The following is a 24,996-nucleotide window of genomic DNA, read 5'->3' on the forward strand; positions in this document are numbered from 1 at the left end:
ACATAGGTTGCAAATGTGAACAAATAAATGTAAAATTGAAATAAAGTAATACATTATACAAATATTTACCAAAGCATGTATATTTATAGGCGTTTTTCACCTTGTCACCTGCAAGTCTTAAAAATTATACAGAGAGCTACACCAGCCCTCAAAGTCTCAAATAGTGAAAATGTAATATAAGAGGTAAAATTTTAATTTTAATTATTATATACAAATTGAGGTGTAATCAAACTATATACATATATTTCAAACTATATACAATGGGGTTTTTTGGGTTTTTTTTTATCTGTGCCACTGCGCAAAGCAGTTTGAAAGATTAGCACTGAGATTTCTTTTTTGTCCACCTGGTGGCAACGTAGGCAACTCCTGCGGCCTTGTGAGGCTGGCATCTGTTACCATGGCAATGGGAACAGGGATGTGGTCCGCACTTCTCTTGGTGGACACGGCCATCCTGTCCACTGGAGTAGTACTGCAGCAACTGGTTGGACAGGTCAACACCACCCATGTTCCAGTTGTAGGCGTTGACTAGGGTCTCACAGCGCCCCTCTCTGATTTTTTGTTGAGAGCATTTTCTTTCCCTTTTGGACATCCTTTCTTGTCCTCCCTGTACGTTCCACAGGCTGAGCACTTCAAGTTGGCCAAGTCATGGAAAGACTGGGGGCTTGTGTAAAAGTTGTCTATGTAAATGGTGCTGAGGTATGATGGCTGGATCAGGTGCATCACAGCATCATATGACAGCCCATGCACTATGTGTATGTGTGTAAATGTCCTGTGTAAATGTCGAAATTTACTGTGTAGCCATTGCTTGAGTCAGCCAACACAAATAATTTGCTCCCCCACCTGGTTGGTTTGTCCTTCATGTACTGGGTCATGCCTTGGTGGCCACGATTCTCTCATCCACAGCCAATTCCCTTCTTGGGTGATAATGTGCCTGGCAGGCACTGAAGATGTCATCGATGAGGGGCTTAAACCTGAACAGCTTGTCGTACTCTGGTGTTCCCTTCTTCTCATCATTTTTTTTGTCCTCTTCTGGGTCACTGTGGAAAAATTGTAATTCTCTGGCTCCCTACAACAATGTGAATACTCAGTTTACAAAAGAAAACCTTACAAGTAATAAATAAATACATACAACTAGAAATAAACATGGATAACTTAAAATAAAACACAAAATAAACACTAACAAAATCAGTATATCCATCTCCTTGAAATGAGTATGAGAGTTCAGATAAAGGGGAAAACACAATGCCCAACATTTACCCATCTCTGTATTTATCAGTTCAGCCCTGCTCTTCTGTACCCATAAACCTACCTAAATATATATCACGTTATATACATATCAGACAGTTTTATAACGTTTAGAATACAGCAGTAAACAAAACAAAAGCTACAAATATTCATGATTAGTTTGACTTACCTCTCATCACTGGCGACACCTCATCAGCTTCATCGCTGCTCTCCTCCTCCTCCTCTTCAGGCGATGAAGATGAAATAATGTCAACTTCGTCGTCGTCCTCTGCAAAAAACAGCCTAAGGGCTTGATGGACATCCCATGGCCGCTTCATTTCCGTCTCAAAAACTCTGTCGTCTTGTTCTTCTGTCTTCTTTTCTTCCAAACACTCAAGTCTTCTCCTCCGGTTCTGGTTCAGAAAATCAATCCATGAAATATGTAAGTACACAGATAAATCAATAAAATCACTGGAACAAAGCAATATAGCTTTTTGTTCCCATCTGCTACAACAGCCAACATTTCTGGTGTGCAGGCTGTGCACATAAAAGGTTCACCACAGCAGAGCTGGTCTTCCTCAAATGAAGCATATGAATACTCAAAGAAGCTACGCTGCAGTGCATCACCGCTGATATGTCCAGACTGGAGGACATAGAATTAAACAGTTTTTTTGTGATTTTGTCTGCTTATGGAGAAGAAATTTAGTAACATGAAAAACAATTACACTTACTCTTCCTCCACACTTGCTTTTCAAAAGCCTGTCTGGAGATACCCGGAGAGATGACCTTGAGTTCCTGAAAGGAGCTAAGGAGGCCTAACAGTGTGGATGTGTTGACAGTCGCTGGCCAATCCACTCCTAAGGAGGACCTTTAAATCAGGGGTCCACTGCTGCTGACACGATTCACAGACATATAGTGGCTGATGCAAGTCGAAATGCCCTTGAAGCAAAAAAAAAACAAATAAATAATATAATTATTACACATTTTACTAGAGTCACACTGCATTCCAGCTGGAATCTCAATATTCTGACCTCCAAACATTCCAGGTGCACAACGCCAAATGCCAAAAATGACGTTTATGTTTCGAGGTTAATAACAATACCATGTGCTATACCATGGGTTCAACACTACTGCAACTGTAGACACAATGCCACAGTACAATAATGTCAACAAAGATCAAATCTACAACAGAAATATAAACAGTAAATAATTTTTACCATTGATAGTGATTAAAATCACTGGTTTGCCTGGTAACAGTAAAGGTTGTGCCTTCACACGAGCAGCTTTGCACCTTCACAGCTGGCAAAAAGAAAGAAAAACACTTTATCTTTACCTGGCTGCAGACACGTAAACAGCAAAATTAAGGCTTTTATGATTTGCTCATGGGTGTAATATCCACCCTCCCCTCTCATGATGCATGTGGTTGGAGGAATGGCTTTAAAACAAAACATCAATCACAGCTTCCCTGTTGTGGAGAGGATGTTCTTTGTGATGCAGTACATCACAGTCCCCACAGAACCTCTCCTCAGGTAGACATTCTCTGCTCTAAAACTATTATTATTTTCAGGTGAATAACTCATATAGTACTATACATTCAACTAAAGATATCCTGAATTAAGTTTGATATAAGGTTTGATTTTATTGTGTGGAAGCATGGCATGTTAGGTGGTATGGTCGCAGAGCTTCTTTGAGGCTCAGCAGAGGGACAGGAGGCCACAATAGTACGGAGCCTCTCCATATTGTTTTCTGTAAAGAAAATATGAACTTGAGCTCTAAACAATGATTTACATGAGAACCATTAAAAGCCAACTGATCAATATGTAAAATAAACACATCATTTTACGGTTCAGTATGGAACTGACACAAATTTTAATATATTAGTCCATGCATGGTGTTATGGAATTTTCTATCCTTATGTTACATGAGGTCATGTGTGGGCCTTGAGGTCCTCGGCAGTATTAATTGTTTGGCTTCGTATGAGAACAGTAGCTGCCAGTCTATCTCAACACTGTGGGTTGAGATAGACTCACTGAGATAGGGTCAAAGAGACCTATTGCTGCCTTCATAGACATAATATATAACTTGCCGTTGACGTTCCAATCTGCATAAACAGACATCTGTGTCTCCAGACTAGAATATGCTGACAATAACACCTCTATGAGTAAAGACATTCTCTTTGACTAATTCTGGGCATATAGTTTTTGTGGTGTTATCTTGGGGTTTAAAGTCAATCCACCAGGATGAGTTGGGCAGAATGCGAGACCGACTCAGACACTTCTGATGTACTTTGAGAGTGTCTCTAATTCTCCTTGGCCAAGTGTCAATAAATAATACAGCATAAGACATCAGAGGCTCATGAACACTTTTTTCCCTCCTGACCTCATCATTGACCTTTGACTTCAGCAATTTCTCCACAACACATGGTACCGTCTGTTGTGATTTTTCTCTCATTGATAACTGTAATTAGACATGAAACTTAGCTGTGCTGAGGGTTCAGTAGATGGAACCTCCACACTGGATGAGACGAAGCACTCAGCTGGAACAGGTTAGATTATCACTGCATTTAGTTTAGTACTTGGTAATGTAATGTGACTGTAATGTCACTGCACATTTTTTTTCTACTTTCAATATATATGGCAGAAATATTTCTTAGTGATGGCCACTACGCAACTCTGCAGTATCGTTAATGATCAGGAGTATAGGAAAACTCTCTTATTTTTCTGTCATGTGTGCAAACAGTGAAAAACGTGTGCTCCCGGGACCTATAAATTACAGAAAGACAAGATATCAAATAAAGATAGGACCAAAAATTTTAAATGTCAATTAAGACATTAAAAACATTTAAATGAAAATCAAAACCACGATCATGCAGCTGTAAAAGGTGTGGTGCAAGCACAAAAGATGCTTCCTGATTGAAATACATGAAAAAAAATAAAAGAAATAAATGCATCTCCTTCATCCTGCTGGTGTTGATGTGGAGGTGGCACCAGTCGATGAAGTCTGTGATGACCCCCCCTGTACTCCTGCCCGTTTTCTTCTGATACACGTCCAACAATGGCTGTATGATCAGAGAACTTCTGGAGGTGACAGCTGTCAGCGTTGTCTGAAGAGAAAGAGTGAGCACCGTACACAGGGGCCACGAATCACCACATCAGACACAGTCATGAAGCCTCACATACTGTGGTCTGTTGGTGAGGTAGTTAACAGTATATAAAGCCAGGTGGCGCTCAACTCCAGCTCCTTCTGGCTGGATTGAAGGTACTCCAGCTTTTCTCTTCAAGGTTTAGAGTTGGTTATTATTATTACTCACTTCCATACTGGGTCAAGAAATGTCTTTCTTATCTCTTTTTTTTCTGTCTGTCCTCTGTGATAATGGATAACTCTGGTGAGGACCTTTTATAAGAAGGCAGTTTTATAGGGTTTTCAAAAAAGGTTTATGTAGTGTTAGACATAAACTCTCTCAAAGGATCATTTGTACGTTGTATCTATTGCATTTAAAAGGTGTCTATATTCCTTTAAAAAAGAACTTGCACTATGAAAATTGTAACATTCCATTAAAAATGTAACAGTATGGGGCAATCTATGTCCTCTCACTCTCATTGGACCATAGTTGGAGGATATGGTCAACATTCTGAGATCAGATGCCATTCATTTAGTGGATGTTTACTTCAGTTAGGCTGTAGAAAATGTATGAATGTCACAGCATTGAGCAGAGATAGTACATATTGAGTCCAAAATGACAATGACAAAATGTCCAGGAGAGACTGAGATTGTCCATTTGTCTATTCGTTGTGTCCTCCCTGCCATAACTGAGACGTGTTGTACAGTGTGATGTTGTTGAGTGTGTCTGTAGAGCAGGACAGGGACATTAACCCTGTCCTGCCCCTTAACATTCTGTCTGTGGTGCAGAGGGTGCTGGGCGTTGTCCAGCATGGACAGCAGTTTGTCCAGGGTCCTTCTCTCTGCCACAGTCACCACTGAGCCAGCCCTCCTCACCAGTCTGTCCAGTCGGGCAGCATCCCTCTTCTTGCTGCTTCCTCCCCAGCAGACCACAGCATAGAGGAGGACGCTGGCCACCACAGACTGCTAAAACATCTGTAGCAGTTTTTTTTTGCAGATGTTGAAGGACCCCTGTCTTCTCAGAAAGTACAGATAGCTCTGGCCTTTCCTGTAGAGTGTCCATGTTTGCTGTCCAGTCCAGCCTGTCATCCAGCTCCAGCCACAGGTATTTAAGTCCTGACCACCTCCTCATTGACCTTATTGATGGACACAGGTTAGAGATGTGGTTTGTCTGTTTTGATTAAGGACAAAATGTTGAGATACATTTGATACCCTTCCACTGTTCCAATTTAAGTTTATTATTTTAAATAGTCATTCAGGAGCTCTATCAGTAATGTAACCAGTTTTAATCAGGCAATGAAAAAATAGCTTTAGCTCATACTGTGCAAAACCCTCATGCATAATATCAACTGCAGCATTGTCAGTACTGTGACAAATACTGTAATGTGTTGAACACACAAGGTTTTAAGACCATAAACCACACTTATGCATAGAAAAGAGATCTGCATTCATTAGCACAGAGTTCACATTGGGTGGGAGTTTTATTAAGTAAAATAAACACAACCCAGTCAGTACCAGGAGAGTAAAAAAAAATATCACACCATGCAGTGACAGGGAGAGGGGGCACCTACAGGACAACCCCTGTCTGAATCATCAGCATTGGCACCACATCTCTAAAAGCCTGTCCACATCCTAACTGGGTCCAATAAAAACCACAAACTCAAAGATGGCACAGGTAAAACAGCAATGGGGATCCTAAAATGACAAACCAAAGACTGGTTGGTGCTTAAAACTTCCCAGATAAGCTATGGAGTGTTTAATTGTACATTCTAATAGCGCACTCCAGCACCTTGCCCAAAAAAATGAAGCCTCAGTTTTTTGGACGATTCAGTTACACATGTGCAGCCTGCACTTCTTCTTCATGGTGTACAACAGCTGGTATTGCATGATCGCCCTCTACTGGATGTAATAAGTATTTAAACCCTCGCTTTGTGATTACATTTCATTATCATTTTATACAGATAGCAATGAGATACAATTATATGACCTTTATTAGAAAAACATTCTGTAACTGGACAGACATGTTTTATGGGTAAACTGAAAATAAAGAAATAATTCAAAGTGCACAAACGACCTCATTCATTTCTTTCAGTGCACAGAGGGAGTGTGGAGAGCGTGGAGACGTGGCTGAATGAACTCACTTTGGACTCGCTAACTTTGGACGGCTTTCAGCTTGTGAGAGTGGACAGCTGAAGACAGACTGGAAAGCAGGGATAGAGTATTTCTCTTATCCACCTTTGTGAGCTGCTGCAAGTGAATTCCTCTGGTGTGGGATCAATAAAGTCCATCTATCTCATGTTATTTTTATCTTATCTTGAATGTTTGATTAATAGATCTAACGTGTTATTGTGTCAATTTACATTACCTCATAGTTGTTAGTGTATGAGTATTTTTATTGTCTGATTGACAAAAAAAAAAAGTGTGTGTGAGTGAGTGAAAGAGGTCATGGGTGACTGTGCTGAGTAACAAGGTACATCTTTCTCTCACCCAGCATTACTTCCACAATTAAAGCCTGGGCCAGATTATTTCATACCTGGACCTCATTGCAGTCGGTAACGTGCCATGGTTTAATCTTTTGTACCTTTTGAGGTTCAAGTGATTTACCCGTGTGACTCTCATATGTTCCAGTATCCTTCTATTGTTGTCATTGTGTACGGTGGCCGGGAACCCTCAATGCTGCAAATAAAAAAAACTCTGCAAACAAAAAGAAACAGCGCTACAAATATAAGAAACGCTGTAAACAAAAAGAAACGCCGCTGCAAATAAAAAAGAAACGCCGCTGCAAATAAAAGAAACTTCACAACGGAAGTGAATTACCGGGGACTATTTTTGCCGGTGCACCTGTAGTTTTTTATGTGAGCGAAGAAGAAGAAGAAGAAGAAGTACAGAAGCGTATTGCATTCACTTGAAAAAAATAAATTAGACACCTGATCTCGTAATTACGAGATAAGGAAAGGTGCCTTATTGGCTACTGCACTTCGGTAAAGTTAGAAAGATATTGGCACTTCTGAGATCAATAACTCTTAATTGAAACGTTGTTAAAACACAAAACGCATATTTTCAACCATAGTAAGACAGACAACGAGCTACAACCTAATGTTCATCACAACAAACCATCCTCGGAGCCACACCAACAACATTAGTGTTTACTAAGACTTTTCATAATTTCTGGGAATTTTTATTAGGAATATTAATCAATAACTTTAATATGATACAGTACTGCGGTAACGCTATCTACACTTTAAAATCTAGTGCCCGACTACATCAGTTTGTACGGTAAAGCGTCTTCATGGTGCCTTCATGACACCTCGGAAACTCAGAAATCAAATAATAATCTCTTTTCTAAGATACATATGCAGATTTAGAAAAGTCATTAAATAAACAAATCAAATTGTTTTCTGACAACTCCACCTGATTCTTGTTCTACATGTTCCCAGCTACTTCTGGGGTGATTTTCAAGTTCTTTTACTGTACCGTACCGGTTTGTACTTTACCGTACAAACTGATGTAGTCGGGCACTAGATTTTAAAGTGTAGATAGCGTTACCGCAGTACTGTATCATATTAAAGTTATTGATTAATATTCCTAATAAAAATTCCCAGAAATTATGAAAAGTCTTAGTAAACACTAATGTTGTTGGTGTGGCTCCGAGGATGGTTTGTTGTGATGAACATTAGGTTGTAGCTCGTTGTCTGTCTTACTATGGTTGAAAATATGCGTTTTGTGTTTTAACAACGTTTCAATTAAGAGTTATTGATCTCGGAAGTGCCAATATCTTTCTAACTTTACCAAAGTGCAGTAGCCAATAAGGCACCTTTCCTTATCTCGTAATTACGAGATCAGGTGTCTAATTTATTTTTTTCAAGCTTCTGTACTTCTTCTTCTTCTTCGCTCACATAAGAAACTACAGGTGCACCGGCAAAAATAGTCCCCGGTAATTCACTTCCATTGTGAAGTTTCTTTTATTTGCAGCGGCGTTTCTTTTTTATTTGCAGCGGCGTTTCTTTTTGTTTACAGCGTTTCTTATATTTGTAGCGCTGTTTCTTTTTGTTTGCAGAGTTTCTTTTATTTGCAGCATTGAGGGTTCCCAGCCACTGTAATTGTGGCTGTCATTCTGGGTCCACAGAAAACATCAAAATATAACAATGTGAAGTGATAAAATTTTGTCAAAGTCATAACTGATTATTTTACGCTTGAAATCAGAAATGATGACATTGATTCTATTGATCAAACAGCATTAACTATGCAGATTCTAGTTCCAAGCATGCACTTACAACAAGTCATAAAATCTCAATGTCAGGCCGGACTCAAACAGGACTCAGGCGCAGAGGTGTCAATGAGCGTGTTTATTGAAATAACAGAAAACCCTCGACAGAGTGAGGCTATGGCAGGCTATAAAAAAAACAGGCCTAAACTAGGAAACACAAACAAACAAAAAAAAATCACTCCAAAGGAGGAAAAACTCTAAACTACTTTATGAAAAGGTTATCAAAATCACACACAAGGAGGAAAAACAACCGGCTGCAAAAACGTAAGCGCCCCGAAGGAGGCTGAAAAACACTACAACACTAAACACTAAGAAACAAAAAAGGCTAGACTAAGAACAAAAAAAAAAAAAAAAAAAAAAAGGAAAAAAAAAAAAAAAAAAAAAAAAAAAAAAAAATCACTCAATCGAGGAAAATAAACAAAAGAACACTCAAGCTACAATGCTATGACTATGGACGGGCAAGGAAACAAGGCTTTGGTGATCGATCTGTTAACAAAACACTTTGGCACAGGACAAAGGGAGACGCAGACAATATATACACAGGGTAATGGGGAACAGGTGGAAACAATCAGGGCGGGGAAGACAATCAGACCGGTGACACATGAGGAAGGGCAAGTGACCTGAAACGAGAGGACAGGTAAATATCAAAATAAAACAGGAAATGACGAGACAGGACAAAAACCCAACTTGACCTCACCGCGGTGTGACACTCAAGAACAAATTACAATCATCTTATCATCATAATTAATGATCAAAATACATCAAACAAGCAAAATACTCCAACATAAAAGCTGCCTATAGTCAATAGAACTTTGGAACTTAACGTCAGTTGTGATGTCACAATGGAATAGAATGCAACCAGCAGAATAAATCAAATTGTTTAGTCACAGTGGAAGGAAGCTCCGGAACCTGGGACTGACGTTTAGTCATTGACAAGGGCTTCTTCAGTAAGTAATATTAGCTGGCTATATTGTGCACTTGCAAATTTGTCAATTTAATTCATTTTTTTAACATAATCATAACAAATGTAAGTGTACAATTGTCCACATTTATGACAGAGATGATTGCACTTTGAAACTATGTAAAGGTTTTTACATAATTTTGCTTTATGAAACATTTTAACAGTGTCTGTTCATTTAATGTCAGTGATGCAATCATTTTTCAAACTCTCAGTGTTGGTGAGTGTGTGCATTGCCCAGCTGGCCACACTTTGAGATCTTTGGATTATATCAGTGCCACATTCCATATTATCTGAGGACACTTTTCACCATATCCTTAGCAAGAACTTAGCAATGGTGGCAAGGAAAAACTTCTTTTCGGGAGGCAGAAACCTCGAGCATTCATGGTGGGCAGCTATACGTATATGGAGTAGAGGAGCTTGGTGGCTCCCACTAGAGACCATAGGAACCACAAATAACCCAGCATTCTGTGAGTGCAGCGTTCTAGTGGGGTAATAGGGTAGTCTGGGCTCTTTAGGATATGATGGTCCCTGACCATGAAGAGCTTTGAGGGTGAGGAGAAGGAGTTTAAATTCTATTCTTGATTTTACAGGGAGGCAGTGCAGAGAAGCTAACATGGGATCAATGTGAGTCTTAAGGTAATCAAGGGCAGTAATCTGCTCCTTTTTTTTTTTTTTTTTTAATAGAATGCGCCTGATGAAATGCCATGTCCCCTTTCTTTGTCAAGCACTCCTTGGTAAATGATCACATGGTCTGCTTGTTTGGAGGTGCTCCTTGAACTGCCCAGTTTCTAGTCTCTTTACTGCTAAAGCCATCTGCAAATGCCAAAATCTCTCCTGTGAATAAGCTTCTGGCAACTTAACCGATTCTCTCTGACTGCCAGTACACATTGAGTGTGTCTGTTGGGAAGGTTTACCAATGAGGAACCTGCTGAACACTACCAGTTTCAAGGAGCTGTCTTTTCTCAAGTGCTGAAACCTCAAGGTCACCTTTCTGATTTCAGCTTTCTGATAAGTGTGTTTGCACAGTGCAGAGTCTAAACAGTGGCAGGCATTGTCCTGGACAGGTCACATGTTATGTCGGTTCTACTTTTCCTTGCCACCCACAATACCTTTATATCACTATTTGTTATAGGAGCCTCTCAATGTCTGGATTTGATGTTGTGTTCTTCACATCTAACTTGAAAAGCAAATTTCAAGTGAGGACTGCTGTGGACATGCCAGATAAATTCATCAGGCCAGCACAACACTCCATTAGCTCCCAACAGCTGCATAGTGCCTTTCACTCTTGTACCAATACAGAAAAGAATCTGTTTGGCCGTAAATACATGTCCTTCAACTTCCATAGAGTACTTTTGCTCAAAAGGGAGGAAAGGCTGCTTGAATCTTTATGGACTTCAGTTTCCATTGGGATATGATAATTGGTAGAGACTGTGGGGCACATGAAGCTGAGTTATTTGAGAGTAAATCTTATCAAATCTTCTTAGAACTAAGGTATAATGCCATCAGGTGTCTTTTTAAGTGTGAACTCCTACCTCATAGAAATGTAATTATGGCCTACATCTTTTACTCCATCAAACAGATTGTTCTTGAAAAGTGGAAACCATTCTGGGCAAACAAAAGGAACAGAAAGTTTCATGAGCCCCTCTGTTTGACTAGGTCACTGGCAGAGTGTATGAAAAGAGTATTGACCTGTCTGAAAGGACAGACAGACAGCAAACATCTAACATCTAGCAGTAACAAGGCAGACAGGAAATCAGACGCAAAGTTCTAGTTATTTATTTTGTGTGAATGAGATTTATTTGACTTCAAGTCTGGTCAACATGTCCTTTCAAGGTTATCTTTTGCAATGGCCTGTTGTGACTGCCCACTGATAGCAAACAAAATAATGATGATTAATGATGAATGTTAATAAGTTGGTGTGCTTAAATATATATTTCTTGTCATTTATCCATCTTTTATTCACAGTTACATTAAGGTATTCCTAAAATCTAACATGCTTCCACTAATTTGTCACAATATAATATAATGAATCTGTACATGTAATCTGTAAATCTGTAAATTTTATCGCGTAGTCGAAGATGACACCAAGGTTTTTGGCAGCAGGTTTTCTATTAGTGGTCAATGACCAGCAGTCCTGGAGGATATTAGAAGAAACCTTGTGAAAACCAGAACTTCAGTTTTACTATCATCCACTTGCAGAGAAGCCTGAGACAGTCACTCAGCCAGATATTTATGTAGAGAAGTTACATTTGTGAAGTGGCCCGGTTTAATAAAGAAATAGGGTTGTGTATCATCATATATTGATAAAACACCTAACCCGGGCCACAGAAAAATCTAAAACAACAACTATCAGTTGTAGGAGTTGCTTGCAGACCAACTTTTTATTATTTATCTTTTAGGGCTTTTTGGTGGAACTGGGACATGAAAGAGTGAATCAACATGAATGGTTTGTTTACTGAGCCAGCAATAGTTCAGTCTATAGGAACTTGACTTTCTTCCCTCAAAAGTGTCTATGGTTCCTGTGTACAGTATATCTGTACTTTGGGCCTGTGGGTAATATGGAATGAAAAATGAAAGTAACACTAGTTGGCACTATACATTTTGGGTTGCACTCATTTGAAGTTTGACACACAACATGTGGAGGGGACAAAAAAAACCTTTTCGCAACAATGCAGTGTACAATGTTTTGGGTAGAAGTGGGTCAGCATATGGCAATATGCATGCTATCCCCACAGTTAAGCTTGGAGGTGGAAGCTTCATGGTATATGGGTCTGTTTTTCTTCTCACGGTACTGGCAGATTGCAAATTATTAAAGGGAAGATTAATGAGCTATGTACCGGGAAATTCTTGAGACCAATCTGTTGCCATCCTCCAGGATGATGAGGATGAGTCATAGGTGGACCCTCCAGCAAGACAATGATCCAGAACATACTGCAAAAGAGATTGTTAGTTTGCTCCAGCAAAGAAAAATAAATGTGTTGGACTAGCCCGGTCAAAAGTGTAAGGATTTAAGTAACTTTGACAAGGGCCAAACTTTTATGGCTAGACCATTGGATCAATCCATCAAGCATCTGTGGAATCATGGGCACACCTCGCAATTTACAAGACTTAAAGGATCTGCTGCTTATGTCTTGGTGCCAGATACCGTGATATGTTTTGCTGGTAAAAGAGTGACCAACACAATATTTTGGCAGGTGAACATAATATTATGGCTGATCAGTGTATATGTAATGATTTTGCACATAGTTGGTTGTTCAGAGGTAGAGTTGGCAGACAGTAAATGGCTCTATTCAACTACTGTAATAATTCATGTTATGGCAAGAAACACTCAGTTAAGTTAACTGCTCAGCTAAAGGAAATGACAATGTATTTTTCACATCTGCAAAGGAGGTTCAGATTCCACTAAGCTTTCTCAGAAGTATTTAAGAACTAGATGTTGTGTTTTTGCACCATCAGATTAGACAGTCATTAAATTCTGCCTGTAGCATGTTTCATCAAAGATAAAACTATTTTACTTTGGCAAAGTTGGCACACTTTTACTACATTATGCTTTTCTTTCCAGGTATGCCTCAGCTTCTGAGTATGCCATATGTTCTGTGAATGAATTAACTGGAATGTTCCACAACACAAACCTTCATGCCAGTGCCAGATGTGTACTCAGCCAATGTCTGTTTTTAGACTGATACGGCCTGTTTACTGAGTGTTACAATCTTACATTGTGTGCCTTAAGGTCAGATGTTGTGAAAAATGTCCCTTCCATGACACAAGGCAATAGTTTTATTCAACATATGGTCTTAATATTGAAAATAATGAGCTCTCTAAATGTCTCTAAAGTGCGTGATCGGGAAATTAAATTTAAATACATCATCTGTTCATAATTTTGAAAATTCCGTTACAAAGTTGTCCAATTAGTACTTTGAGGGAGACTTTTTAAGTCCATTATTATTAGTTGATTCCTACACATGTCCAAGCAGGGTACAACTGACTGGTCTTACCTTACAAGAGCAAGGATTTGTTGACAGAGTGTGATTATGCAATGTTAGATGATGTTACCCTTGAACACTGTGATGTGTTGTTTCAACTCTATGCTAATTTTTGAGGTTGAAATAACCAATGAACTAACAATCAGGCGCAGTGGTAAATGACCCTGCATTTTCAAAAAAAACAAAAATCATATACAGACACAGGGTTTTTGCTAAGCCATTTTACTTAATAGCCATTCGCTGTATTGTTGTGTTGTTTTGTCTTTGTCTACTTGACAGTAAACTGTGTGGCGAGAGGACCAAAGTGTGAGCTTGTGCTTGAAAAACATGGGATCAATAAATGTGACAGTGTGTTGGACTCCACCAACCTCATCACCCCAACCTTCCTCTGGGTAAATATGTAACAGTGAGTAAGTCTGTGCAGTTGGGATACGTAACATTATATAATGTTACATAAGAACTGGGGTGGATTTTAAAAGATAATCCACGTAAGGTCTACAGTATGTCTGGCTCCAGTCTAACCTTGGTTGGGTTGGCAGTCAGAGACAGGTGACTTATTATTGTGCATTATTATGCATTAAGTTTTCTATTCTTTATCGCTAAAGATATTGTAAGAGCTTGTGGAAAAACATTTAACTGTGATTATACTCGTCCTTTAAACTGAATTCAAATGAAATGTATTGGTGCTCCTTAAAGTTACATAAACCTGACGAGTAACACAAGTTATTGTTTGTGGAATTTCTTCCTTTTTTTCACATATGCAACACGTGGCATGTCTATTAAGTACATTTATATAGCGATGCACACACTGGCGTGTAGCACGTAAAAGTCACTGGTGCACATCCGACCTACAACTGTTGTTTCCTTTTCTTTAGCTTCAAATGAGTCTTAATGTCCACACAGTTTGTATTGAACGTTGACTGTCCCTTAGTATCACAACATTAGTCCAGCATTGCATAGCATCTGACATTACATTTACATTTAGCTGACATTTTTATCCAAAGTGACTTCCAAAAAGGCAAACAATCAAGTTACAGTAAGACAAGGACATGTTAGTGCAGTTATAAGTAGTAAACAGGTAACCACAGATGAAAATCTTGACTCAAGATGAAGTTTCTGTCATGCTGGTTTTTGTTATGTCTTGTCATTTCCTGTTTTATTTTGAAAGATAACTCTCCTCTCGTTTCAGGTCACTTGCCCTTCCTCATGTGTCACCGGTCTGATTGTCTTCCCCGCCCTGATTGTTTCCACCTGTTCCCCATTTCCCTCATGTGTGTATATACAGTCTGTGTTTCCCCTTGTCCTGTGCCGAAGTGTCTTCGTACTTTCTGTTGTTGCACCCAAGCCTTTCCATCGACTCCAAGCCTGTTCCACGTTTCTTTGGTTCGTAAGTTTCACAGTTTATGAGATTATGTCATAGATATAGATAGTTCTGTTTCCTCCTCATTTTGAGTGGGTGTTTTTGTTTGACAAATTTTATTAGTTTATTCCTTCCCATTTTGGTGAAGTGTTTTTCTTTCTAGTTTAGTGTTTGTGATTTTCAGAGAGAGTAGCAGAGTTTTAGTTAGAGTTCTGGTCAGTGTAGCTATTTCTGTTGTCGTTTTTGTAGACTGTGTATCAGCAGCTCGGAAACAATAAAAGTTTCTTCCAAACTTGCATATTCCGTGTCTGAGTCTGCCGCTTTGTTCTGGGCCTGACAGTTTCCTGCTACCCTGGTAGGGAAGCTCAAAGGTTGCTCCATTATATTTCATAATGAAAGTTGATGATTGATCTTTATTTGTAAAAATCAGTTTCAATCAAGGAGAACATTCACTATAGCATGTATCCTGTGAACAAAAAACACTATTTAGGAGTGGGCGTAGGGTCGAGTTGGTGTGGAAAAGGGGTGCCCACTCTTCAGTTTGGTTCAAGAGCCAACTCTGGTTATCTCTGGCAAAAGAACAAACTCTATTGCCTAAACTCTTGTTCTGTTCTGTTCCAGGCAAGTTTTTTTTTTTTTTTTTCTGACTCTTTAAATCTCTTTCGTTGTTGCGTGTTGGACAAGAGCTTTGGATTTACAAGTCCTTGATGCAGACTTCTACTCCAACAGCAGACAGCAAATGTGGAATATTTGACCTCAGGGAGAGCTGATGAGTATGGATAAAGTAATTCAGCAAGAGCCTGATTGTACAATGATCTGTAGTTCAGTAGTTGACACAACAAAAGGAAGAACTGTGGAGAAAGCATGATCTGTTCAGCTGTTTACCATGAGTGTCTAACGCAAGAAGGATTAAATATCACCCCTAAATGATGCAGCTTGGAGTCTTATCAGCAGTGACCTGTAAAAAATGTTCTGCTGTTCAGTCCATGATAGCGTTAAAGCAGTCTAGGAGCCAAGATAAATTCAAGCCTAAGTATGTATAACTCACTCTATATATAAAGGAATGTCTCTGGCACTCACTGAGACACATTTTCTATTTTATCAAAAAAAGTGAAATTCCTTGAACCACAGGAAAATGCTGGTTTATGTGAAGGCCTTTTCTCCGAATCAACCTTGAAAACTAAACAATAGTTGATAAGAATATAAACTATGTTAATACCATGCACAGCTACCTTGTTGGCCACATGCTATGAACAGGGAATTGTACTGAAGTCTTCAGAAGTTTCCTTTACTAACCATTCAAATGAAGCCTGTTGTGACAGATCTAAACCAAGTCACAAACTATACACTGTGTAAACTATAAAATAGAAAAGCAACAGGAAGCTACACTAACTCTTGTTAGCATGTAAATGAATTCAATATAGCTTGCAACACTTTGTCGCCCTTGAAGTAATTTGTAGTGCGGGGTATGTTTAGTTTCTGGGGTATTCTTTCTTCAACACTGTCCCACATACCCACCATAACTGTGGATCTAACAATAGTATAAGGTAATGCAAGAACAGGAAGCTGACTGTGACCACAGTCCAAAGACATGCACGACAGGTTAATTGGTGACTAAATTGTCTGTAGGTGTGAATGTGAGTGTGAAGGGTTGTTTGTCTCTATGTGCTCTGTGATGAACTGGGTACAGGGTTATCTGTAACCACTTCACGGTCACGGTGGGGCTGGAACCTATCCTAGCTGACATAGGCAGGGAACACCCTGGACAGTTTACCAGCTTATCACAGGGCACATAGAGACAAAAAAAACATTCACACTCACATTCACACCTACAGACAATTTAGAGTCGCCAATTATCCAGTTATCTGCATGCTTTTGGACTGTGGAAGATGGAGTACACGCGCAGACACGAGGAGAACACGCAAACCCAGCCGAGATTTAAACCAGGAACCTTCTTGCTGTGAGGTGACCGTGGTAACCACTGCACCACTGTGCCAAACAACGTGTATGAAAAGAAAATCACACAAAATAACAAAAAGAGAGTCATGAATGAGATGTATACTGTATATGCAGTAGTAACATTAAACAGTAGCTGAGTTATGGCCTTTGGGTTGAAGTAACTCCTGATCCTGGTGCTGTGGGACCATCAACACCTTCTGTAATGCCTTACAGGCATTGATACAGGGTATTCTCAGGTGCACCTGTAGAAACTTCAGTCCTGGAGTCCATGTTTAGCCTCTTCAGCCTGCAAAGGAAGAACAAGAGTTTCATCAGCACATATATGTGACAGAAGCAGAGAAATGATGCTCATCATGGAGAAATATTAATTCCATATTTTCATCTCATCTTTTTTTTACTGCCCCCTTAAGAATTCTCTTGAATTTGATTCATTGCCACACGAGAGCCAAAATATAAACGATTCCATGCCTTCATTGTCAACGGATTACTGTCACAAATGAAAAGATTTAACAACAAATCACTTCTGTGTGGATTATTTTGCAACACGCAACATTTGTCCAGTTTCTTGTGTCTTGCATGCTCAAGTGCGACTGCATGAGTCATACTGTTGGCCTGAAGGACTTTGACACTGTGGATAGACTGCATCGTGCATGTGGTTTGATTTAGGCTGCAGGCTTCAATCCTACATTTTGTTTTTAGAACTGTTATATTTAAGCATGAGCACAATCTTCTTTGTGTTTTTTCATTATGTCCTTCACTACACCTTGCACCTCAGACAGAGAGGCGATGTGGGTATCCCGGTTGTGGATTCAATCAGGGATTTATCTGAATGAACACTTTAATACTTTAATCAGAGTTTACTCTATGAATGAAGCATGGAACAACAAAAACAGACAAATATAAGATAAAGATGATTCAACCTCTGAGTTTAAAGTTTGTCTCATTAAATTAAAATATAACTTTGTAACTGGCTGTATTTTCTCCCACAGGGACGATAAAATTACAACAGCGTGTCAAAGAAGAAGAAAGAAAAAATAAAAATAAACGTGCAGCTTCATTCAGGCACCGGGCACAGAGCCGAGGGGGGAGGAGGAGGGAGGAGGGGACAGAGGGTATGCACCAGATCTGACGTCAGAACCGTGTTACAAAGAAAAGCCGCGCGGCTTAATATTAAGTACCATGTTCGTCCTTTTAAAAAGAGAGATCGAGCTCCGGCGGCATCGCGTCTGCGCGCACACGGCGGAACACCTGAAGGGGAACAGAGCACGCGGCACACCTGATACACCTCCCTCATATCTGCACCATGCCGGGAGCAGTCCACGGGGCAGAGCAGAAACTATGAGGGGAGCAGATGAGACCCACCACACAGCGTCGCGCGTAATGAAGGGCGGTTTGGAATAATTCGCTCGTGTAGACGCACAGAGAGAAAATGGGCATGGCGAGTGAGGATCTGCTTGTCACACTCCAGATACTACCTGGTTTCTTTTCGAACTGTCTATTTCTCGCCCTGTACGACTCCGTGGTTCTTGTGAAGCGCGTCGTGTCGCTGCTGAGCTGCTCCAGGTCTGCCGGATCCGGAGAGTGGCGCCGCATGCTGACCTCAGCGGGGCTGCGCTCCATCTGGAACAGTTTCCTTCTGGACGCCTACAAACAGGTAAAGTCACTGCTGTCAGTCAGACACAGCGCCCTGAGCCACAGCGACTTTGTCGTGAATCAAATGAAGCATTAATCATTAAACTTGATTTTGTCTTGAGTTAGATAGAGAGAGAGAGAAGGCGAGACAGGGAAGTAGGGGGGTGTTAAACCTTCGTCCTGGCTCCGCCTGCTCTCCATTATCATCTAGAGTTCCTTTGAATGTAGCTGGATTCCCATTTACGCACTTCATGTCAGCTGAATGCGCATTAAGTGTCGTCATCATTTTATACAATAATTCGAATAAACGAAGAGCAGGTGACGCGCAGCAGCTGGCCTGATACTTCCCGCCCTCCTCACACATCTGGCAGGTCTGAGGTCATTAAGTTCAGTCCAAAGACGGGGTCGGCCTGTCTGTGTGTGCGTGCGTGCGTAAAGCTCGTGTTCCTCCGTTTATGACTCCTGTGTCACACATTTCCACAAATATTTGATAGCTTATGTCTGACGGCTAGTTACACTTGTAGTTTAGTGTCACTTGTTGCACTTGGCAGCTGTGTAATATATTGTGTCAGCAGTAAGTTATGTGATGTTATGTCACATCCTGCACACAGTCATAAATCAAGTCAGAAGTCCTGCAACAGATGTACTGTTTAAGTATGTTTTAAAATGTGTTTTTGTTACACTAAATCAGTGTCACTGAGTTATTTTGCTTTTTCATATGAACTACAGATCAGACTTGCATATCAGGCTGTGTGTGCTCTGCTTGTCTGACCTGTCTCACCCTCCTCTGTTAGAGAGGTCTACTTAAAAACCTTTATCATTCTAATTATTTCATGAAGTTTGCAGCGACCTCATCAAAGTCGCAGCCTGTACAGCAGTTACAGCAGTAATGAAAGAAAGATTCCAATCTAGGAGTGTGTACACATCCTTCTAATGTGGTCAACTGCTAACCATGTAGCCACCACCAGATAAGAGATAATGAAGATTGACTTTATTAATCTTTCATTATGTCAAACACAAAGCGCATATAGACATGCAGATGTGGAGAGATTGTGGATGCTGTGGTCCATTCTGGACTTGAACAGTTCCCGAGCTAAGTCCCTATGGACTTAACCACTGTGTTAGAGACTCCTCTGACTCTGAATGACACGTAAGGCTGACGTTGATGTGTTTTTTTCCTCACTCGGAGACCTGTTATCGCAGTTTAAATAATGAATGCAGAATAAGTGTCGACATGAGTCAGAAGTTTAATTGGCTAGAATATATGCAAACACGAGCTACGTGTAAGTACACACACACACGTTATTGTTTCGACACGGTCAATACAATTGCAAATGACAGAAAAATGCACCTCAGACTGTGATCCAAAAAGCAGAAGAAAGAACATTTGTTGATAATATATCACAGATTCATAAAATATTGAACAAATTGTAATGTTTATTGTTCATGTGCCATTTTATAGATGTTATTGTCATCTGTACAGTGGAATAGTCTACTGGATATACTCTTTATCTCATTCTCAAAGGCTTTGTGATACCAAAATATGGCACAATCAAAGACAAGATAAAGTTCACATTACACCTCATGTGTGTATAACATATATCCCTTTTTCTCTTTTTCTTTTTACCTCTTTTAGGTAAAACTTGGCCGCGAGGCACCAAACTCCAAACTGGTGAAGGTGCCTGATGGCCTTCCCTGGACCAGCAATATCAGTAACATGACTAATGTGCCACCTGGTGCCAAGATCCGAAATGGAGATGAGTGTCGCCTTCTGGATTTTGAGTCATTGGATCGCCCTCTGGTGGTCAACTTTGGATCAGCCACCTGACCCCCATTCATCAGCCACCTGCCAGCTTTCCGGCAGTTGGTGGAGGACTTCAGTGATGTAGCTGATTTTCTGTTGGTGTACATTGATGAGGCTCACCCATCTGATGGCTGGGTGGCCCCTCCCATGGGCCAATGCTCTTTTAACGTCCGGAAGCATCAGAGCCTGGAGGAGAGGCTCGGAGCTGCACAGAAACTCATTGAGCACTTTTCCCTGCCGCCGCAGTGCCAGCTGGTGGCCGACTGCATGGACAACAATGCAAATGTCGCTTATGGTGTGTCCAATGAACGGGTGTGCATAGTGCAGCAGAGAAAGATCGCCTACCTGGGCGGTAAGGGGCCTTTTTTTTACAATCTGAAGGATGTGCGGCAGTGGCTGGAACAGAGCTACGGCAAGCGGTAGGAGTGATGAAGGACAAGTGCAGAGGAGGATACGTCCTGTTTTTCAAAAGGGAAATGATGCATTATTTGGTTTTGTGTGAACATAAAGGGCAAAATCAAAATGCATCTTCTGATCAGTGGTGGAAAGAAACTCAGTACATGTACTCAAGTACTGTACTGTCTGTTTTTTGGTACTTATACTTTTGAGTATTTCAATTTCATGCCACTTTATACTCCACTAATTCTCCATCCAACAAAAGATTTCCAGCTCTTCCTGGGGCATCCCAAGGAACACCTCCAATGGAAGGTGCCCAGGAGGCATCCTAATCAGATGTGTGAACCACCTCAGCTGGCTCCTTTGGGCACAAGTGAGCAACGGCTCTACTCCGAGCTTACCCTATCTCTAAGGCTGAGCCCGTCCTGCTGGTATCCGCAGTCTAATTCTTTCAGTCACTAACTACATGGCTGCAGGTGAGGGTTGGAACATGGATGGACTGGAAAAATTGAGATGCTGCAGATGCTGCACCAACCCGTCAGTCCATCTCATGCTCCATCTCATGCTCCGTTTTGCCATCACTCGTGAACACGACCCCGAGATACTTGAACTCCTTCGCTTCACTACAGTCCTGAGGGAAATATTGTACTCTTAACTCCACTACATTTATTTGCCACCTTTAGTTACAAGTTACTTTGCAGATCCTGATATTCAATTAATATTTTCTACTCTATTGTTATGGCTACAGACAAGACTTCACATCCCTTGGTAAAGTTCAGAGGTTAGTAAAACTTTACCAGCTGCAAGATTAAAATGATGAAATGGGCCATTTCACGTAATGAGTACTTTTACTTTTTTGTACTTTTCATATATTTTGATGCTAATATTTTTGTACTTTTACTGCAAGTCAAATTTTTAATGCATTAATTTTAACTTCTTAACTTCTAACAGAGTATTTCTACACTGTGGTATGTATTGTTTAAGTAAAAAAGGTCCGATCACCACAACTGGTTATGATGACATTGTGCCAAAAAAGGTGTAATGAATTAAGTTCCTAAACTATGTGCTACTTAAAGTGAGGTACACACATAAAGACTCTGATAGTCCACATTTGCTGGCATAAAGTTGAAAGTGTCTGTGCTCCGTCCTCTTTTGTTGCTAAAATGTTTCAGGCAATTTCACAAAAATAAGAAGAATATAAAGAATATAAAATAAATATTTTTTTATTAAGTATGTACTATACACTATGTCAACAACCTAATATGATCTCTATCTACTCTCCTATCTTTACGAGAAAAGAAAATACTGACCATTGTTCCCTCAGAAGTTTCCATGTTTACAATATTGAATTAAAGTAGATTTAATGTGGCTTTCTGACACTCATGAACAGAAAAAAAAGCTTTAATGTCAAAATGAAAATCGATATTTACCCTGCAGTTTTGATAGACTATGCTTGGTAATGTTTTGCACATCTGGACACTGTAATTCTTCTCTGTTCCTCTTCATAAAACTGCTCAAGTTCTTGTCAGGCATCGTGGAGATTAGGAGTGAACAGTTTTTTATTTTTAAGTCTGGCCACAAATTCCTGACTGGTTTGCGATCTGTATGTGGTGCAGCTTCATATGCGGGTTTATTTCCTCCCAGGTGACAGGTTTCTTGCAGCAGGTTTTCATCATAGAAATAACATGTTTAGTTCGATGGACATAATGTTTAGTTTTTGGTCTCATTAGACCGTAGACCTTCCTCCAGCTGAATTCAGTCTTCCACATACCTTCTGGCAAACTGTAGCCCAGATGTTGTGAGGTTCTCTTTACGAGTGCCTTTCTTCGTTCTCCCATAAAGCTGTGAAAGTTTAATCGCAGACGTGAAATGATCAAAGATTACCTCACTGCTTATTCAGTTTGTGAGGACAGTCCGTTCTAAACAGATTTACAGCTGTACCATACTCTTCCCAGTCGCTGTGTTTGAATTATGGGTGAGCTGGGCTGGAAAACAACAGATCTGAGAAGAAGCTAAAGTTAAGTCGGTATCAAAAGTAATAATCCTTAGGATCTGTAACGCTGTGATTGATGAACTGAAGCTATAAGATCTAATGTTAAGTGTGTGTGTGGCTCTGCCGTTATTGCTTCACTGTCCTCTGTCAACAAGGATGTTTTTTTGTTATTTTTATGTGTCATGTTTCATAGGCTGCTGTCACGTGTTACATTGTATGCCTGCCATAGCGTAATTTACGCAATAGATAGAACAAGGCCCACATTTCTAATGAAGAGAGTGAGTGACTTCCTTATTTCTCATTGTTTTCCTTGGCATTGGAGGCGATAGCCTAATAAAGGCTCTCTTTCTTTCCATCTCTTCCTCCTTCCTGTCCATTTCCAACAGACATTCAGTGAATTTCTCCTCTCCATCCTCTATCACCTAACCACTTTTCTGTCTTAATGGTGCATGTCTTGTGTGCCGCAGTAGACCTTTTTCACAGCAGCCAGTTTGACGTGAAACCAGAGTTGCTGCTGTGGTGCATGTTGGCTCACTGGAAAGTCCCTGCTGCAATAAATGGAATGGAACCTCAAAGAGTGTTATTAGAAACATCTGTGTTGACCCGACTACTTCATGTCAAAATGGCTGCTGTGATATAAAAGGTGATCTCCATTATACTAATTATGGCACTTTGCACTGCTGATGATTTTCTGCACAAGGAGGCCTGGTGAAAAAGTGACATGAGAATAACTACAGGAGGGGAGATGCTTATCATTTAATAGAGAGGGTCAGTGTCAAAAAAGCCACGTTAAATTTATATTGATTTCCACATTTGAAAAAAGTGCATACAGTACAGTTTATGACATTGATCATGTCCCAAACAGTGAGGAGAAACACAGGCATCCTTTTACTTATTATTATTCTCAAGATCTTTGCCAGTCTGGGCTATATTGTCATAATTTCTTGTTTTAAAATGCAAATACATTTATTTATCTTTTATTTGTTTTATTATTCTTTATTCATCTTTTGTGTTTGTTTGTTTGTTTTTTTCTTTCTTTTTTAAATTTTTTTTACTTTGTTATGCATTGTCAACTGCTTGTCCTTATGGGTCCAAAATTCTGGACCTGATTTGAAACAGACCCATGCCAAACCTACTCAAACCCAAGATGCATAGACACATTTTTTACCCAGAAAAGACACCTGATCTAAAAGCATAGAGAGAGAACACCAGTACTGGTATTGGCATTATGATTCACCACTTAACTAATAGCAATACATGTCTAATAATCCCTGTAAAATTACTGTAAAATCTCATAACTTTAACTTGACCCGACTCCGCGTTTCCGCGTTGGGTACTAGTAGCTGAGTGGACCTGTGAAGATCTCTGCTTGTCATGTTAATGAGGTTCAGTGTAGATGATTTTCACTTTCAGATCTGTTTAATGATGTAAAACTAGAGATGGGTGTAGAACATGTTAAGAGGAGCTGTCAGTTGTGTTTCAGACGGCCTCAGACACACAGACGGTTTGTTCTGGTCAAAGTGACAAAGGTGTGTAAATGAAAACCTTTGACGAAAGAGTCCCTGATTCAGTCTCTGGTTGGAAAGTAAACTGCATCTGGTCATCATGACACAGAACCATTCCATCTGTTTTCACTGTCAGCCTGTTGGTACTTATACTAGTTATTTCTCAGTAACTCACATACACAACTCTGTTTTCCATTTAATCAACTTTTTCATTCATTACTGTTTAGTGCAATGTTATTTTTCAAATGTGTCAGAGAGAAATAACAAAATGGAAAATAAAGGAGAATGTTTGCTGCTAAAACTGTTTTTCATGTTGTCTTTGTGTCCTAAAGGAAAAGCAGAGGCTCACCAACATGACACCAAGAAAAGAATGTATTTTACTTGAAAGATAAAAAATGACATGTTTCCACTGGATCGTTGCTTGTTGTAACAAAGGGAAGTTTTGTTTGACATTTTTAGATATTCCAGACTTTTTTTTTTAGTATTTGAGACCAAAAATTATTTGCTTAGTTTTTGCCTCTCTGAATTATTAATAGAACCCAATAAACATGTTATAGAGGGGAAGTCTTTTAACCCTTGTGCCCTCTCAGATTTACTACTCTCTGGACACCTTGACCAAAATGTACACAAGAAAACAAACAAAAAAAACTTCCAATAATACATCAATATTTTTTCCTGCTTTCATTTTTTTCTAGAAATCTCTGAAACAACTTCATTGTAACCCATTAAATGGCAGTTTCATTATTTCAATAATTGTATTAAAAATTCCAAAAATAAATAAATAATAATTTT

General features: G+C 39.8%; 1 protein-coding gene and 2 long non-coding RNA genes across 5 annotated transcripts; 2 read left to right on the forward strand and 1 right to left on the reverse strand.

Annotated features, from left to right (window-relative positions):
• Positions 1 to 9,727: 9,727 nt before the first annotated feature.
• On the forward strand, positions 9,728 to 14,788 carry LOC113745271 (uncharacterized). Of its 3 annotated transcripts, XR_003462090.1 has the most exons (4): positions 9,728 to 10,039; positions 10,163 to 10,208; positions 13,835 to 13,947; positions 14,745 to 14,788. It is a non-coding gene; the product is annotated as an uncharacterized LOC113745271 (long non-coding RNA). The 3 variants fall into 3 exon arrangements; XR_003462077.1 differs by having other exon boundaries at positions 9,728 to 10,208; XR_003462093.1 differs by having other exon boundaries at positions 9,728 to 10,196.
• A 2,167-nt stretch (positions 14,789 to 16,955) lies between these two features.
• On the reverse strand, positions 16,956 to 18,970 carry LOC113747124 (uncharacterized). The gene is made up of 3 exons (XR_003463361.1): positions 18,680 to 18,970; positions 18,350 to 18,518; positions 16,956 to 17,160 (listed from the first exon to the last, which is right to left on the reverse strand). It is a non-coding gene; the product is annotated as an uncharacterized LOC113747124 (long non-coding RNA).
• Positions 17,908 to 22,954, forward strand: dio2 (iodothyronine deiodinase 2). The gene is made up of 2 exons (XM_010735417.3): positions 17,908 to 18,528; positions 20,143 to 22,954. The coding sequence occupies exons 1-2, from the start codon at positions 18,304 to 18,306 to the stop codon at positions 20,731 to 20,733; spliced, it is 816 nt and encodes a 271-aa protein (XP_010733719.2). The 5' UTR covers positions 17,908 to 18,303; the 3' UTR covers positions 20,734 to 22,954.
• Positions 22,955 to 24,996: the final 2,042 nt, after the last annotated feature.

This window comes from Larimichthys crocea, chromosome I (genome assembly GCF_000972845.2).
Source record: "Larimichthys crocea isolate SSNF chromosome I, L_crocea_2.0, whole genome shotgun sequence".
NCBI lineage: Eukaryota > Metazoa > Chordata > Actinopteri > Sciaenidae > Larimichthys > Larimichthys crocea.